The 16,316-nt window shown below is 33.6% G+C and overlaps 2 protein-coding genes across 6 annotated transcripts in view; both read left to right on the forward strand.

Annotated features, from left to right (window-relative positions):
• Positions 1-3: 3 nt before the first annotated feature.
• LOC134235676 (ubiquitin-ribosomal protein eS31 fusion protein) lies at positions 4-10,960 on the forward strand. The gene is made up of 5 exons (XM_062717816.1): positions 4-49; positions 2,033-2,097; positions 2,657-2,711; positions 8,880-9,097; positions 10,791-10,960. The coding sequence occupies exons 2-5, from the start codon at positions 2,050-2,052 to the stop codon at positions 10,938-10,940; spliced, it is 471 nt and encodes a 156-aa protein (XP_062573800.1). The 5' UTR covers positions 4-49; positions 2,033-2,049; the 3' UTR covers positions 10,941-10,960.
• A 2,262-nt stretch (positions 10,961-13,222) lies between these two features.
• LOC134235677 (girdin-like) overlaps positions 13,223-16,316 on the forward strand; it is a 37,215-nt gene continuing 34,121 nt past the window's right edge. For all 5 annotated transcript variants that reach the window (XM_062717817.1, XM_062717818.1, XM_062717819.1 and 2 more), the window contains exons 1-2: positions 13,223-13,546; positions 13,653-13,735. In XM_062717817.1, coding sequence (XP_062573801.1) covers positions 13,502-13,546; positions 13,653-13,735 — 128 coding nt within the window. In that variant the 5' untranslated portion in view covers positions 13,223-13,501. The remainder of the gene's footprint in view (positions 13,547-13,652; positions 13,736-16,316) is intronic.

Genomic DNA, 16,316 nt, shown 5'->3' on the forward strand with positions numbered 1-16,316 from the left:
GCTATTCGCGCACGTTTCTTCCTTTCCGTCGTTCGCCATTTGATTGAGGGTACACATGGATTTCTTATCACAAGTTTTATAAAGAATTGTTTATTGATATATATAAAATGCATCAATTCAATCTGTTAATATTTCATATTACATTTTGGAATGACGAGATATTGAAAATTTAGTCTGTAATTAAATTAATGTTAAATACTTTCAATGTTAAAATATTGGCATAAAATTTATTAACCCGATTGACTGTTTAGTTTACTTGAATATGTATTTTGCCAACGTTTGTAATGATAAGAATTTAATTTAAATGGTACCTCTGTTGGGTTTGGAAGAAAAAACGAACTGAAATATCCCCCCCCCCCCTTTCCACCACAGTTCTAAGTTCTTGTTCAGCAGGTGAAAAGTTGTATATCTCCAAGTTTTCTGTAAGATAGGCTCAGCTTCTGATAGGTGATTTGTTTTATGGTAGACATTAGAAACAGAGCAATTACCAAGAATAGGAGTGAAACGGTTCACCGCGGTATCGGTTCACCGCGGTATTTTTTCTCGGTTCGATACACGGTACAAAATCTCCACTTTCGGTTCGTTTTTACGGTCGGGATCGTCATTCAGTCGGGTTTGGCATAAGGTATAAACATGCTTTTCTGTATAATTAGTTCAGAAACGTAAGTTTGTGTGGACTTGAAGTTTGTAAAATAATTTTTAACAGTCAAATCAATTAAATTGATACATTCTATCCATTTTGCACATAAATTATTTTACTAGATTAAGTTAAAAGGTAGCATAAAACAACATTGATGTTTCCTTCTATCAAAATGTATCGTATTGAAAATAACCGAACCGAGACCAAATTTTTTGATACGTATCGAACCGTGAAGGAGGCGTATCGTTTCACTCCTAACCAAGAAAGGGAAGTTTGTCATCTCCAACCAGAGTAGATTTTGATTCTTGCTCCTGGCGTGTAAAAAATATTTATTAAAAAAAAATGATATACTATAAAACTACACAAGCGAGGACGCCATTTGATGCAGTGATCATTTTCGCTTGAATATCTGATAACAATTGGAAAAAATTTTGAAGAAATGTATATTTTTTAAAGCGATATGCGATTTATTGGATACTAAAACAAGTCTATCAGAAAAGGCTTATGAATCATTTTAATGCATAAATGTCATTACAATTGAGTGTTTTATTTCCCATTTTAAAGTTCTTGTCTCATTGTCTTTACAAATAACACCTCAAATTAAAACTTTTAATGACAGTAAAGTCAACATGTTCAAATAAATTTCTCTTTGTATTTTGTAATAATTGTAAAACTGTGTTATTTCCTTATAAATTATAAAATTGTTGAACAGTTTTAAGCCTCAAAAAAGTGAAATATAATCTTGGTGATTTTTTTCTCTCTTAAATAAAAAATAAAATTTTGAAAAAGTTACATTGAAATACGTATTGGAAGTTATTTTGAGATAGGTAAATTTTCTTGAATATCGATACGTATTGATATATCGATATATTGATACAGCCCTACGCTTCAACCTCTGTTTTGTTATAGGTGAAAAGTTGTATATCTCAAGTTTTCTTTAAGAAATGATTCTTCTAAAACCTTATTTGTTTTTGGAGCCTCTGCAATACACATTACCAAAAATTAATCCAAGTGTGCTCGTTAGGACAGTTGGTTTGATTCAGAAAGCGAAAGTAACCTCGGCGTTTTACATTCGAATACGGAATTAGATCATTCGGCAATCTTCGGCTAACTTCGAATGTGCTTTCACTTTCACCCACTTTTAGTTATATTTAAAAAGTTTACAGAGATGCATGAACGAGATACAATTGTTAACTTCAAATTCTATATCTTCCCATTTAAAGGAACATTTAACACGAACAACAAATTATGGCAATGATGAGCAATTAGGACACCTTATGAAAATACTGATTCAAATATGGTTATAAGTCCTGAGCCATTTTCTTATTTTTTTTCTGCATCAAAAGGAAGCTATTTTCAGTCCCCATGCTGAATTGTTTTTTCTATTTACAGCGCTGCATGAGTTAAAAATGCAGATCTTTGTCAAGACCCTAACGGGTAAAACAATTACCCTAGAGGTAAGGAACTTAGTCCTGTCTATTAATGTTCTTATTTTTGATTAAGAAATTTTAGTCCATTTAGCGAAAACATTTTGAATTAGGCCTAAAATAAAAATTTGTTTGCAGTTGCCTACAGACCCACTGAAAATGCACCCGACCCAAATTTTTTTCCAGCCATTCTTTAATATTTTCTTTTTTTCTATTTTTCAGAAAATTTAAACTGTTTCATTTTCAAATTTTGACTTTGATTTTTATCAATCAGTGGTTTTTAACAAGAGCATTCAATTTTAATAGGCTTATTATCTGTTATCTAACAAAAATCTGTAAACAATTTTTTTTTGTAAAAAAAAAAAAAAAATGCCTACCTACCTACCCAGTCTAAAAATTATAGGTCGCCAACTGCAAACAAAGATTTTTTTAAGCTTGGCCTTATGATTTAAAACATTCAATTTTACCTGTTTACACACAATTTTAAGTGAGCTTAAAAGAGACATCCTGCAAAACTGAAAAATAAGAGCTTATTTGGAGGCAATGCAATGTAAAGGAGATTAAAACTGTGTTTTCTCTTGATTGACAGGTTGAGCCCAGTGACACTATCGAAAATGTAAAAGCCAAGATTCAAGACAAAGAAGGTATGTCTACATTGTGTCAAAATTTATCAAATTTTACATAAACTTAAACGAAAGAAACAGACTGCATTGTTTACATTGAAAATTTTACATTAGGCCATAGAAATTTAATTTCTTGGTTCTCAGGCCTTCCCTCATCTCTTCCAAGGGTGCCTCATTGACCCTTTTTATTGCTTAATGAATTAAATAAAAACAACAAATCATCTTGCTCATCATTTTTGAGGTTTAACTTTGTACAATGTAAAAAGCTGCCTCAATATGTTATGGGGGCAGTAATAAGTGAAATAAACCTCCCCCTTCCCTCATCATATTTCCTTGAAAAAAAGGCCAGAGAACCAAGGAATTAACTTTGAATGGCCTAAGGCCAAGATAAATGAATTATGTGTTTTCTATTCCAATTATGTGTTTTCTATCTCCAGAGAAAATATAGGGTAGGTAGGAAGGGAAACATTTAAACATTTTATTGTCAAGCATGCTGCAATTTTCCCCCAGAGAAATCACTTTCAAAATATTTCTGATTAATGTGCATATGAATGAATTTTTTCAAACAGGGAAGTGATTCAGGTTAGGATTTCTTATAGTAAAACTGTTTACTCCTGCAGGAAAGGTACTGGCAGAAAAAAATTTCAAGGTCCACTTCAATATTCTAGGGTCTATGGGGACCAGAAACTCACAAGTTAATTATCTAGGCCTAACAAAATAGAGAGTTTGCATGTGTTGAGCTCAGTTTAAATCATTGTGTACCATATTTTCAGAAAGTAATCTCTGTTGTTTTCATTTGGCATTCCCTCGTATAAATTTTAATTTACCATATTTTGGCTGATCATAAATATGCACTTTTTTCCTAGAATATTTTTCTGTGAGGTAGTAGCAGGGGTCAATTTTTGTCAGTTTTCAGAAGTAATCAATATTTGTCGTTATTAGGCTATCTAAATTTAATTCTCTGGTTCTCAGGCCAATTTTCTCCAAAACAGATGCGGGAGGGCGGCATTTTATTGGCAATAAAGTAGATGAGGGAGGTATTTTTGAGGCGCATCGTTTTCGATGCAGCCTCATTGCGATCACCTGGCAATTCTTTCTTATCTACACTGCGGCGGCAAAGGACTCAACAATATTGATTCTTAACACGTTATTAAAAATAGTGCTTATGTACATTGACAAGTTGGCGATATCCATTGTTGATTTTAAACTGCTAATAACACAAAATCTCACACATACATGTTGTTTTAACTTTGAATCAACAGAGGTTACGAAAAATGAGAAAATAAACAATTAAAACAAAGAGAGAAAACAACAACGAACGTGCACTGCGCGGAGTAAGAGGGCTATTTGCATAACAACAACTCGTACTATGAATTACTCGGTTTTGTATCGGGTTCATAATAAACCGTATACCACGCCCGATCATTTATTTTAGTCCCGTATAATTTACATGAACATTTCATGTATATAACATTTGTTATACATTGTGCCATTTATATTGGGAAAAAGTTAAAAACAAGGAAGTGATATTTATAAAAGTGCACATAATGAAAGAAACTGAAATAATTCAGATATGAAATTATATAATATTATTCAATAATCATTACTAGTAATTTCTATATTGACATTCATTATTTCATCTTCCTAATAGTCAAAGAATAAAAATTAAAAAAGAAGTCAAATACAATTAAAATCAATTATGATTCACTTTAAATATCAATGAATTATAACCGATATATCTTTTTTTAAAAAAATGTTTTTCCTCTCCTGATCGATTGGCTAAAATTCAGAGCCATGGCTCATTTTTAGCTCACCTGAGCCGAAGGCTCAAGTGAGCTTTTCTGATCACATTTTGTCTGGCGTCCGTCTGTCCGTCTGTCTGTCTGTCTGTAAACTTTTCACATTTTCGACTTCTTCTCAAGAACCGCTGGGCCAATTTCAACCAAACTTGGTACAAAGTATCCTTGGGGGAAGGGGATTCAAGTTTGTTCAAATGAAGGGCCACGCCCTCATTCAAGGGGAGATAATTGGGAATTAATGAAAATTTGGTGGCATATTTTAAAAATCTTCTTCTCAAGAACCACTGTGCCAGGAAAGATGAAACTTATGGGGAAACATCCTCAGGTAGTGTAGATTCAATTTTGTTCAAATCATGACCCCCGGGGGTAGGGCGGGGCCAAAATGGCCGACCAAAGTTTAACATAGAAATATATAGGAAAATTCTTTAAAAATCTTCTTCTCAAGAATGACAAAGCCATAATTCATCATATTTATATGGGAGCATGTTCAGGTAGTGTAGATTCAAGTTTGTTCAAATCATGTCCCCCGGGGGTAGGGCTGGGCCAAAATGGCCGACCAATGTTTTACATAGAAATATATAGGAAAATTCTTTAAAAATCTTCTTCTCAAGAATGACAAAGCCATAATTCATCATATTTACATGGAAGCATGTTCAGGTAGTGTAGATTCAAGTTTGTTCAAATCATGACCCCCGGGGGTAGGGCGGGGCCAAAATGGCCAACCAAAGTTTTACATAGAAATATATAGGAAAATTCTTTAAAAATCTTCTTCTCAAGAATGACAAAGCCATAATTCATCATATTTATATGGGAGCATGCTCAGGTAGTGTAGATTCAAGTTTGTTCAAATCATGTCCCCCGGGGGTAGGGCGGGGCCAAAATGGCCGACCAAAGTTTTACATAGAAATATATAGGAAAATTCTTTAAAAATCTTCTTCTCAAGAATGACAAAGCCATAATTCATCATATTTACATGGAAGCATGTTCAGGTAGTGTAGATTCAAGTTTGTTCAAATCATGACCCCTGGGGGTAGGGCGGGGCCAAAATGGCCAACCAAAGTTTTATAGAAATATATAGGAAAATTCTTTAAAAATCTTCTTCTCAAGAAGGACAAAGCCATAATTCATCATATATATATGGAAGCATGCTCAGGTAGTGTACGTTGTTTCAAGTTTGTTCAAATCATGACCCCCCGGGGTAGGGCGGGGCCAAAATGGCCGACCAAAATTTAACATAGAAATATATAGGAAAATTCTTTAAAAATCTTCTTTTCAAGAATGACAAATCCATAATTCATCAAATTTATATGGGAGCATGCTCAGGTAGTGTAGATTCAAGTTTGTTCAAATCATGACCCCTAGGGGTAGGGCGGGGCCAAAATGGCTGACAAAGTTTTACATAGAAAGAGGAAATATCTTTAAACATCTTCTTCTCAAGAATGACAAAGCCATAATTCATCATATTTTTATGGAAGCATGCTCAAGTAGTGTAGATTCAATTTTGTTCAAATCATGACCCCATGGGGTAGGGCGGGGTCAAAATGGCTGACCAAAGTTTTTAAAGATATATATAGGAAAATTCTTTTAAAAATCATTTTCTAAAAATAGCAAATCCATGATTTGTCATGGGACTACTTTTGGATTTAAACTTTACAATAGAAAGCCATTTTCTACTATTTCCTACCCTTAGTGCTCAGGTGAGCGATGTGGCTAGGGCTGTCACGGGTACCCGAAATGACCCGGAACCGTGGAACAATTAATTCGGGACGGGTACGGTTCCGTTTTTCTGGAATTCGGTTCGGGTCCGATATGTATAATAGAGTAGATTTTACTATAAAAATGGCGTCAAAAACGAGAGATTTGTTAGTACATTGTCATAAAATTTCAAAATGGCAGGAAAAAAATGAATTTACCTGCCATGTTGGCCTATAAGTTTGACATTGAACAGACAGAATTGCCGATTATCTTTTTCTTATGTAAAGGCCAGTCGTATAATTTTTCCCCCTTCAGATCCGATTGGTTTTCTCTTCTTTCTGCAACTGCCGATTCAATCAGCTAATGACATTTTGGTATAAGTAGATCTTGACAAAATACTCTATAATTTTATTTCCAAACCCATCTGCAAGGAGCATAAAAGTAGTGATGAGTGTTTAAAACATCGAAGGAATTCATGCCATGTTGTTTTTTTTACCGCCATGATTGAATATGGGGTCGGACTAATAGCAGGAAAAGACAATGTTGCAAAGTTTTACTAAGGGAAAAATTTAGTCTAGGTAATCTTTAAACGTGATTATACATTGAATATCATTAGAGATACAAGTCTTATTTTTGGATTACTATTTTTAAAAATTATATTCCCAAGAAATAAATACATGTACAAGTAATAAAAGGTGGGACTATTATAAGTTAATTACCCGTTGAATGGAATTTAAAAAAAAACAATCCCCATTCTGTTTCAATATATTAATTTTGTTTAAAAGAAAACAAAATAATATTTCCACCTTATTAAAAGGAAAGTTAATGTTCATATTTGAATATTTTATGTAATAAAATGACTATTTTGTAAAAGTCTGACAGAAATCTGAGTTAGTTTAACTTTTCTATTGGCCTATAATTTTAGGAAGGTTAGGACAGAATGGCCTATAACTTTTCTGGTAAATATGCCAGATGTCCTATAGTTACTGGAAAATTATTTCAATCGGAAACCCTGAAAGGTGATATAATAATTTGGTACAATTGTTGTCTAGTCAGGAGACTACTTTAAATTAGTTATAATGTTGCAATTTCTAAGATTAAATGTGGAAATAAAACAAATCATGAGCTTTTCTTCCATTACCTACCCGACCCGAGAAACCCGAAACCGAACCTAAAAAAAGCAGAACCGACACGACCCGAAAAATTTTGGAACCGTGACAGCCCTAGATGTGGCCCATGGGCCTCTTGTTTTAACCTCAAAAAACGTTAGTTATTTTTTTAAATTCTTATTCCTGGATTATTTCATTCCCTTAACTCTTTCAACACTGAGTAACTTTTATCAACCAACCCCTGGTACACTGAGTAACTTGGGGCATCACTTAACATTTCAGCTTCCGTCACAAAAAATACTATAACTTCTTTATTTCTTTGAATATTTTAATAAATGATACATCATTAGAAAGGTGAGGCATTTCTCTTTTAAATGATATAAATTTTATATATATACAAAATTATTTATCAAGTCAAAAACACTAATAAAATTTATAATTACATTTTATAACGGATCTTATGCAATAATTTAATAAATTTGCTGCTATGAAGTTTCAAAATCAATTATGTTCTTACCATCGTTTAAAAGAGAAATTATTTCCGAGTAAAATGATATGCAATATGTCAGAATTTATCAAAAAGCAAGTCCATAAGTATCAATAAATAAAACGGGGTGTTTCAGAACATCGGAAGACGTCTGGCGCGTGGAAAACATCCTCTGTTTAGGAGCCTTGATATTCCGATTCCAAGTCAACTTTCTCCGACAAAATTTCACAACATTGTTAATAACTCGTGTATTTGTTGTCTAGAAACATCTATAATGTCTATTTCCCTGATTTTATTAAATCTTTCATCGCCAGAAAGATCAGACATTTCGTTGTTTACCGCCATTTTGCTTTCTTCTTCGTTTTCTTTACTAATCATCTAATTTTCCTTATTTTTTCGTGGTTTTCGCCATGTGGGCCGCCATTTTTGTTAACGGATGTTTACATCATTCTACCCATAATTCATAGCGAAAGATTTTGCGCAGAGAACACTTTCTATTTCTAAGAATAAACGTTTGACTTTCAGTTTAGTGTCTGAGACCGATGTATCGGTCTACCGTGTTCCAGGACAAAATTTTATCAGACCGATGTATCGGTCTACAGTGTTGAAAGGGTTAACAGATGTTGAATATCTCCAAGAAAAAAAAAGTTTTATACCCTCAATGCGATGCGCCTCTCAGGCCGTCAGGCCTTTGATTTCAATTTTAATTTTCGAATTTTCTTTAACATAAACATAATTTTTTTAATCACAGATATACTTTCCATTTCTGGTCAAAATTTCTGCTTTATCCATTGCTTAACAGCGTGTAAACATCGTAGGTAATGTCCTCGAATGTATTTTCAAACGAAGTAGCCAAAATCTCATTGCAAATGGCTACCGGAAGTGATATTTGAATACTAAACTACGAAACAAATGAAGTCGGAATTTTTTTTTCCGGATTGGTCTCCGCAATACCAACTTTTTATTTTATCAAAAATACAATAAAATCGGCAATGCGGCTACCTCAAAACGGATGCGCGCGGGCCTGAGAACCAGGATTTCAATTTTATATGGCCTTATCAATAGACATTATGTAATCAATCTTTGTTGTTATCCTCAGGCATTCCCCCAGACCAGCAGAGGTTGATTTTTGCTGGTAAGCAGTTGGAGGATGGCCGCACTCTGTCAGACTATAACATCCAGAAGGAATCCACCCTACATTTGGTGCTCCGACTTAGAGGTGGTGCCAAAAAAAGGAAGAAGAAGAACTACACCACACCCAAAAAGAACAAACATAAGAAGAAGAAGGTCAAGCTGGCTGTTCTCAAATACTACAAGGTAGGCAGGTGTAGACAGCCATGTTTATCTTCCTTCATGTCTGAACACTTGTCCAGAACCACAGTGTAGATATATTACTGATATTCATATTTGTTGGGAGGTTAACTAAATTTTCATGCTTACAATTGTTATCACCTCGACAATACTTGATATCGCAATTACTTAACTTAGCGGAACTCTTTCGCAAAGGAGGCAGGAATCGTCTGTTGGGTGGGGGCAATGTGCTATTCAATACAATGCAAGATCGATCATTGTAGCATTTATAAGGACAGATCAGTAAAAAATCCTGGTGGAATACCTCGCTAAACAATCGCTGAACCAGCCTAATATATTTTTGAGAGGAGCCAATTCTAAATTGTCACATTTTTAAAGATATTTTTAATTAAGCGGACTCTTCTCGTTAAATTTTCATTGAAAATCGTCACATTTTTAAGCAGATAAAATATTCTAAACTTTCCTTATTTGACAATCTACTATTTGGAGTTCAATATCTGGCAAATATCGTGATTTCGGCTTTAAATTGTTCGAATCATTTGATTGTCACTACTGTAAACAATGTCATTTGCCCCCAGAAATTTAGACTTTTCTCGACTCCCCCGCAAAAGAGCGGTAGTAAGTTAGATAACTGCGAGGTACTCATTGGTAGTCGCGATATAACGTATTACTGCCAGTAAGGAAACTTTTTGATTTGTTTTTTGACTGTCGGATTGTTAGGTTAACTTAATGATAAGTTTTTAATACTTTTTAAGACAAAAATTTGTGATTTCTTTTGATATGAGCAATCAGATGTCTGGCTGTGATGACAAAATTAGGACACCTTATGAAGAAGATGATTCTAAACTTGTTACAAACTGAGCCAGAGTCTGATTTCACAGAAATTGCAGTATTACCTTGAAACTACCATCTATAATAATTCTGGTACCAGCAAAAATATTTTAATGATTCAAGGAATGGTTTTAATAATTTCATTTGTGAACTGCCCTGAATGCATAATCAGCTGTAATGCATGAAAAATTGAAGACCATGTTTTGAAATTCTGGCTTCTATTAAGACAAAAAGCATACTTGATTCTGACATTCACAATGCAGAATGCCTAGGTAAATTGATGAAGACTGGCAACACACTTGATTCTGAGCAGGTAATGTGCATGCATCAAACCAGGTTAGGCAATTGAGCTGGAAATTTGATAGGCTCTGATAATAGCATCATTGAAGATGGTGGTGTTGAAAGTTGTATGTTTTAAGACAAGAAGCTTCTAATCGGGATATGCTGGTGAAATGAACATATATGCAAATGTGTGGTCCTATTCTATGCTATATAGGTACATTTTATGATAGAAATACAATATTTCTATTACTTTACTTCAGCTTTCTTGCTTGATTCTAAGAACTAACCAGATTTACTCAGCTGGGTTTGGCTTGGCCGAATTCTATCAGAATCAAATATGCTTGTATAAATTGAACAGTCAAGAAATTGGAGATGTCTTAAACGAAAATGGTTCACATGTCTTTAGATACAGAAACATTATTCAAAGTAAGGTTGAAAATTCCTTAGTATTTTGATGTTGTTTTCAGGAGATGGTTTTCTGTTGCAGGGGGTTCCCTTTTAGTCTCTAAAAAGAACAGGATCCCCCCCCCCCCCCCAAGTAAATGACCTATTTCTCTGTTTAACTTTTGTGTGTTTTGTGTTTTAGGTGGATGAGAATGGTAAGATCACCCGTTTGAGGAGGGAGTGCCCCAATGAGGAGTGTGGAGGCGGTGTCTTCATGGCCTCCCACTTTGACAGACAGTACTGTGGAAAATGCTGCCTGACTTATGTATTCAATAAACCTGAGGAGAAATAAACTGACTTAGGCACAACCTCTCTACATGTTGGTGTTCATTTGTTCATGTAGAGCTTCAGATTCAACCCTTACCTGTACATTGTATATATGTCATTATGTACAATGAAACTAGAGTGTTCCAAGGAACGCATGTGTTGCCTACTTTTAGCTTCTTTAAAGATTTAACTAAATCTACATGTAAGAGTGGTCAGGTATTTATATGCTACTAGCATATACAGTATTTCATGCACAAAAAAAAATCTAGCATGATAGTTCATAAATGCACAAAAAACATCCACACATTAGCATACAAGTAAGACTGTGACAGAGTCTGTCGATCAAAAAAAAATATGATTCCCAACCCTCAAATGAATGATATGAAATCATTATAAATAATTAATTATCATTTTACTTGTGTTGATACATGTTTCAAAATAAATAGCATAGAATTATCCCTCAAATATCAAAAATATGCTGTATATTGGCACTTTAACTTTTTAGTGATGTTGGTCTGACTAGGTCAAGGGTCATAAGGTCAGTAACCATGGCAATTTACAAATGCCATAGTGCCAAGCAATAAATGTGCAAAATATCATGTCCATATCTCTTTTAGTTCTTGACATACAAGGTGTGACAGACGCCTGGTAAAGTGGTCCCAATAGTGCCGCTCCTGCTCTGCAGGCAACACAAAAATTGTAGTATAGGCTTAGACTCGCATTCCAAGAATTATGCAGGCAGTTTTAAGAATTCTGAGTGGTGTTGGGGGGTTGGAAAGTTTGTATTTCTTTTATTTTTTTATGGAAATTTGAATCTAACTCCATGCTTCTCGAAAATATGCACATTTTATTTATTTTTAATCACCCCCCTCCCCTCAATACACTTTCAGTTTGCTTCTGACACCAATGACAAATATCAAAGGAAAAGTTGATATCAAAAATGCTAATGCAGTTATATAGCTCTTACCAATATACATTTGCATCCACTGAATATTATTTCTTGTTACAAGGAATAAATCTGTGAACATGAAAGCCTCAGCACAAGTTTACAGTTCAAAAGTTTTAGTCAAGGTTAAGTTTATGAAAGTGGGTCAAACTCTAAGGTCAAGGTAGAAATGCCAAATATTTTTATACCTGTTGAAAGATATTGTCACAGTGAATACACGTGAAATTAAAGCCATAGCACTAACTATTCAAAAGTTATGGCTATGATTTAAGTTTGAAATTTTTTGGTTAAAATAGGTCACAGAGTCAAATTTGATGGTACCAAAAGGAAAACATCTGTGAAATAAAAGTCCATGTTCCCACCAACTCGAAAGTAATGGGACAAGGTTAAAGTTTTTGCGGACAAATATATAAACAGACAGATAGACGGGTGGACAGGCTAAAAACTATATACCCCAGAATCTTTGATTACGGGGCAAAAAATTACATAATCAGCTTATGCAAGTTATGTATTTTTCTGCAACAGCTGGGACATTAATTCCCGTACTAATAACCAAAGAAAGCATTTCATCGTGTAAGCGAGGAGACATTAAATCTCATTTATTGTCTGTCCGTCTGTAAGTCTGTCAGTCTGCAAGACTGACAGACTGTCTCTCTGTCACAAACACTTTAACCTAGGTCTTATCTTATGTGGCCAACTTTTTTTAAGGGGTCTCTCATACTACAGGTACATGTATATCAAACAGTGGAAAATGTTTCTTATTTGTCCTTCTTCATCTGTTGTAATATTTTCCATCAAAAGATTTATGTTGCCATTTGTATCCTTCACTTCAGTTTCAAAGATATTTTTTTTCCGATTTTTTTAAAATGACATAAACATTTCTCTTGGGTTAAGTACTTTACATAAGTCATTGAAAAAAAAAGCTTGTGTCCCATTGGTACTTAATGCTAAAATTGTTTTTGTCCCATGGCTTTCTTTGATGAAAAAAAACTCATTGTCCCATGCCCGTTTGTACCGGTCCCATCATTGTGATAAATTTTGCCTGGTCCCTTAAATGATATTTTGAAAATAGCAGCAGTAAAGATAACTCTGTTAAGCAGACAAATCTAAATGTATGAGTTACCTTTCCATAGCGTCATTAGTATCGCTCACTAGGTGGGGCAGTTGTAATTGTTGAGCAAATAGTTCTTTATATATGTTGAAGAATTTTCATATTTTAACAATTTGGAGATAACAAATTTATTTAAGATCATGCTAACAATATTTAAAGGGATATATACCATTCTTAATTTAAGCAATAACCTTGTTTTTTTCTTCATACGGTGTATGAATAATTCATTCACAGAGTTGAAAGGTCAAATTAATATGGCTTCACGAAAACATTTTACCTGAGGAGAAATGTGGGAAAACATGGCATTGGTCAAAACGGGATAATTTAATTATTTGGATTTAATTACCTTGAGGGATTGGATTTCATTTTCAGGGATATACTTGGAATAAGTGTCAAGGAATATGTAGTTGATATGTGCTCTGTTAAAGCTTCAAAGTTTTGAATTAAAAAGTTCATTTAAAAAAGGAATGTCTTCTGCATTGTTTGATATTGAACAAATAATGCAAGACCAGGCAGGCTTATAAATAGAATGGCTGCCGGAGTTAATTTTATGGAGACACCCCTTGTGTTGTGGGTGAGGAATTTTTAATTTTAATAATTTACACGCGTTTGAAATTGTTATGTATCTAAAAAGTAAAATTGCCTGCGTTTTTGTTTTGTTACCTGACGTTCTGTTTCAGGTGGAGACGTTCAGTAATGGTCGAACCTTGGAGTTCAAAGACCTGTGCGACGGGGTGTTTTTAAATGATGTCATGCTGCAAATGTAAGTTGAAAGTTTAAAAAGAACGTGCATATTAAAAATCCTATCAACGTTGGTAAAATTTTACTTGTTAAACGACAGACAGGAAACCCCCACCCTAAACACTACCTGAGTGGCACCACCATGTGTATTCTAACATGGAAGTGTTGCGCTATATAATAAAAAAAAGAAGACATTTATTTATAATTCCTTTTTGTGTTCATCTAGAGAATATGTAGTATATACCTGATTATATTAATTAAATTACCGGGTATAACAGAAGATGAAAAGAAATTCCTCATTGACATTTGTGGTTAATTATGTGTACAAGTATTATACATGGAGTACTAGGTCTATATATGTAAATATCAGTTTATCAAGTTTATAGTTAGAATTTAAAACTCAAATTCCAGTCGTATGAAATAGTAATGTTTTTATATTGTCTGCTTCATATGATATTAGGATGATATAATTTTATGCATTTATAGAAATGTGTATATTAGAATTACCCCAAATCAAAACTTTCTAACCCTTCAGGAATTAGAAGTAGAATTTCCAGCTATTGATTTTTCTAGGGGGAAAATGGAAAACATTAGAGCCCATGGTCAGACAAGCTAAGCTTTTAGAAACCTGTAACAATTATTCATCACTTTCTGGTTCCATCTAAAGTAATGAACACTGGCAACACTGCTGGGTGGTTCGGACATTGTTTACAAGTGTGTCATTTGGTGCAATGAATTTTTATTTAGAATTGGCCTTTCGCCAAATCTGCTAAATTATTACTTATGAAATAGTTCTATATGCTGACGGTATTAAATCACTTAAATTCCTCTTGGCCTGTACTTGAGATGTATACCTGTAAAACTAAAATTAAAAAACAGTTAGGAAGTGAGTCAAAAGAAATGACGTACATATATTTTACTTACAAACACTGACTTTGACGTTATGTGTTCTTTTTATTTCATGCTATTTATGTGTAGTTCAGTTTTTACCTAAGTGGATTAGTGTTTCACAATAGATTGAATTTAGTGACTCTCCCTATCATTCTATTGACCCTTTTTGATTAAATTTTTTTTTTGTCAGAAATATTTGTCAGGATTGCACCGGCATTACTGAAAAACCTACCTGATACAAGGGTTCTAAAAATCAAAGTTCTTCAAGGATTCTAGGGTATAATTATATGTGGATTAAAACTTATATTATATTTTATAATAATATATACTTGGTAAAATCTTTGACAGATATTGATACATTTTATACATTAATTCTTTTTAATTTAAAATAGTTTTATTCATTAAAATTAAGCCTCATTGAAGCTACAATATTTTTGATTACCTGGCAGTTTTTATTTAAACTAGTACTTGTGCAGTGAATCTTTAATTATAAAAATAATATCATTATTTAAGCCAATAAATGTAATAAAATGAGACCATTATTGAAGTTAAATTATCACTTTTGATGATATTAAGACTCTCCCAAGTGATATTCCAATCTTTTTTTCTCATTAAGAAATTGAATTGTGCAGTGAGGGGGAGATAATATCAATGTTTTTAATGCTTTTGTTCTTGTTGCTCTAGAAGTACTTTTCCACATTGATTGATTAACGCTCTGTATGCAGTCACAAATTTCCCGTGGAATTTTTTGTCACAGCGTTTTTTGTGCACATAAATGGTAATATATGTACAAATAATCTTGAGTAATTGTTAAACCATGAATTGGACAGAAATTCCAATTCAGCAAAATTATGACCCCTCAGTACAGTATTCAGAAAAATGATGCCACAGAGACTTAGAGGCCATGTATATATAGTGCCCTGTGTGTCACCATGTTGATTGTGTATTGACTGTGTTTAAGGTAGGGTAATTTAACTGTATGTACAAACAAACAATCACTTGTAGCGCGATATTTGATAAGAAATAGATTAGACCCTCTCTCAAGGAAAAATAGTCCCTCCTGTAAATACTGGTTACATCACTCGGGGAAAATCTCTCTCACATTAAGTCCATATAGAGGAGGGCCAATGTATCATCCAAATGTTTACCAAAGTATTTTCTGAACATTGAGTCACAGATACTAATATTTTCTTAGTGTACAGGCCAGTACAAGGGTGGTACATGGGTTCTTGGAATAACAATTGATTTAAAGACTTTTCGAGTCTGCTATTGAATGGACAGCAGTCTTTATTCATGTACAAGGTTTCAGGGTAGGGATCTTGATAAGAGGGCTTGTTCTTTTATCTCGACAATATTTGTCTACCCACGTCTGTCGGGACCTCTGTATGTTAAACTATTTGCTTTTTGTGATTAGATATTGACACTTACCAAAGATTGCCCTGTACTATTGACTGTACTTTGTAATCTGCTAAGAATAATAGTGTGATATGGTGGTAGACAGTGATCTCTATGTTAATTGTTAATGTACATAAAGATATATCTGCATATGTTAAGAATATATAAAAACCATTGCATTGTACTAATTAGTAATTAAAGTAATTGACTTGGAGCATCACAAATGTCATTAGAATCTTTCCTGTGGTATAAACTGTGATGAAGATTTAAATGCAAGTGTGGAAGCAAGTTACAATTATGGAAAATTCAAATTTTCC

Source organism: Saccostrea cucullata, unplaced genomic scaffold (genome assembly GCF_032062105.1).
Source record: "Saccostrea cucullata isolate Sc308-1 unplaced genomic scaffold, CSIRO_AGI_Scuc_v1 ctg192, whole genome shotgun sequence".
In the NCBI taxonomy this organism is placed as follows: domain Eukaryota; kingdom Metazoa; phylum Mollusca; class Bivalvia; order Ostreida; family Ostreidae; genus Saccostrea; species Saccostrea cuccullata.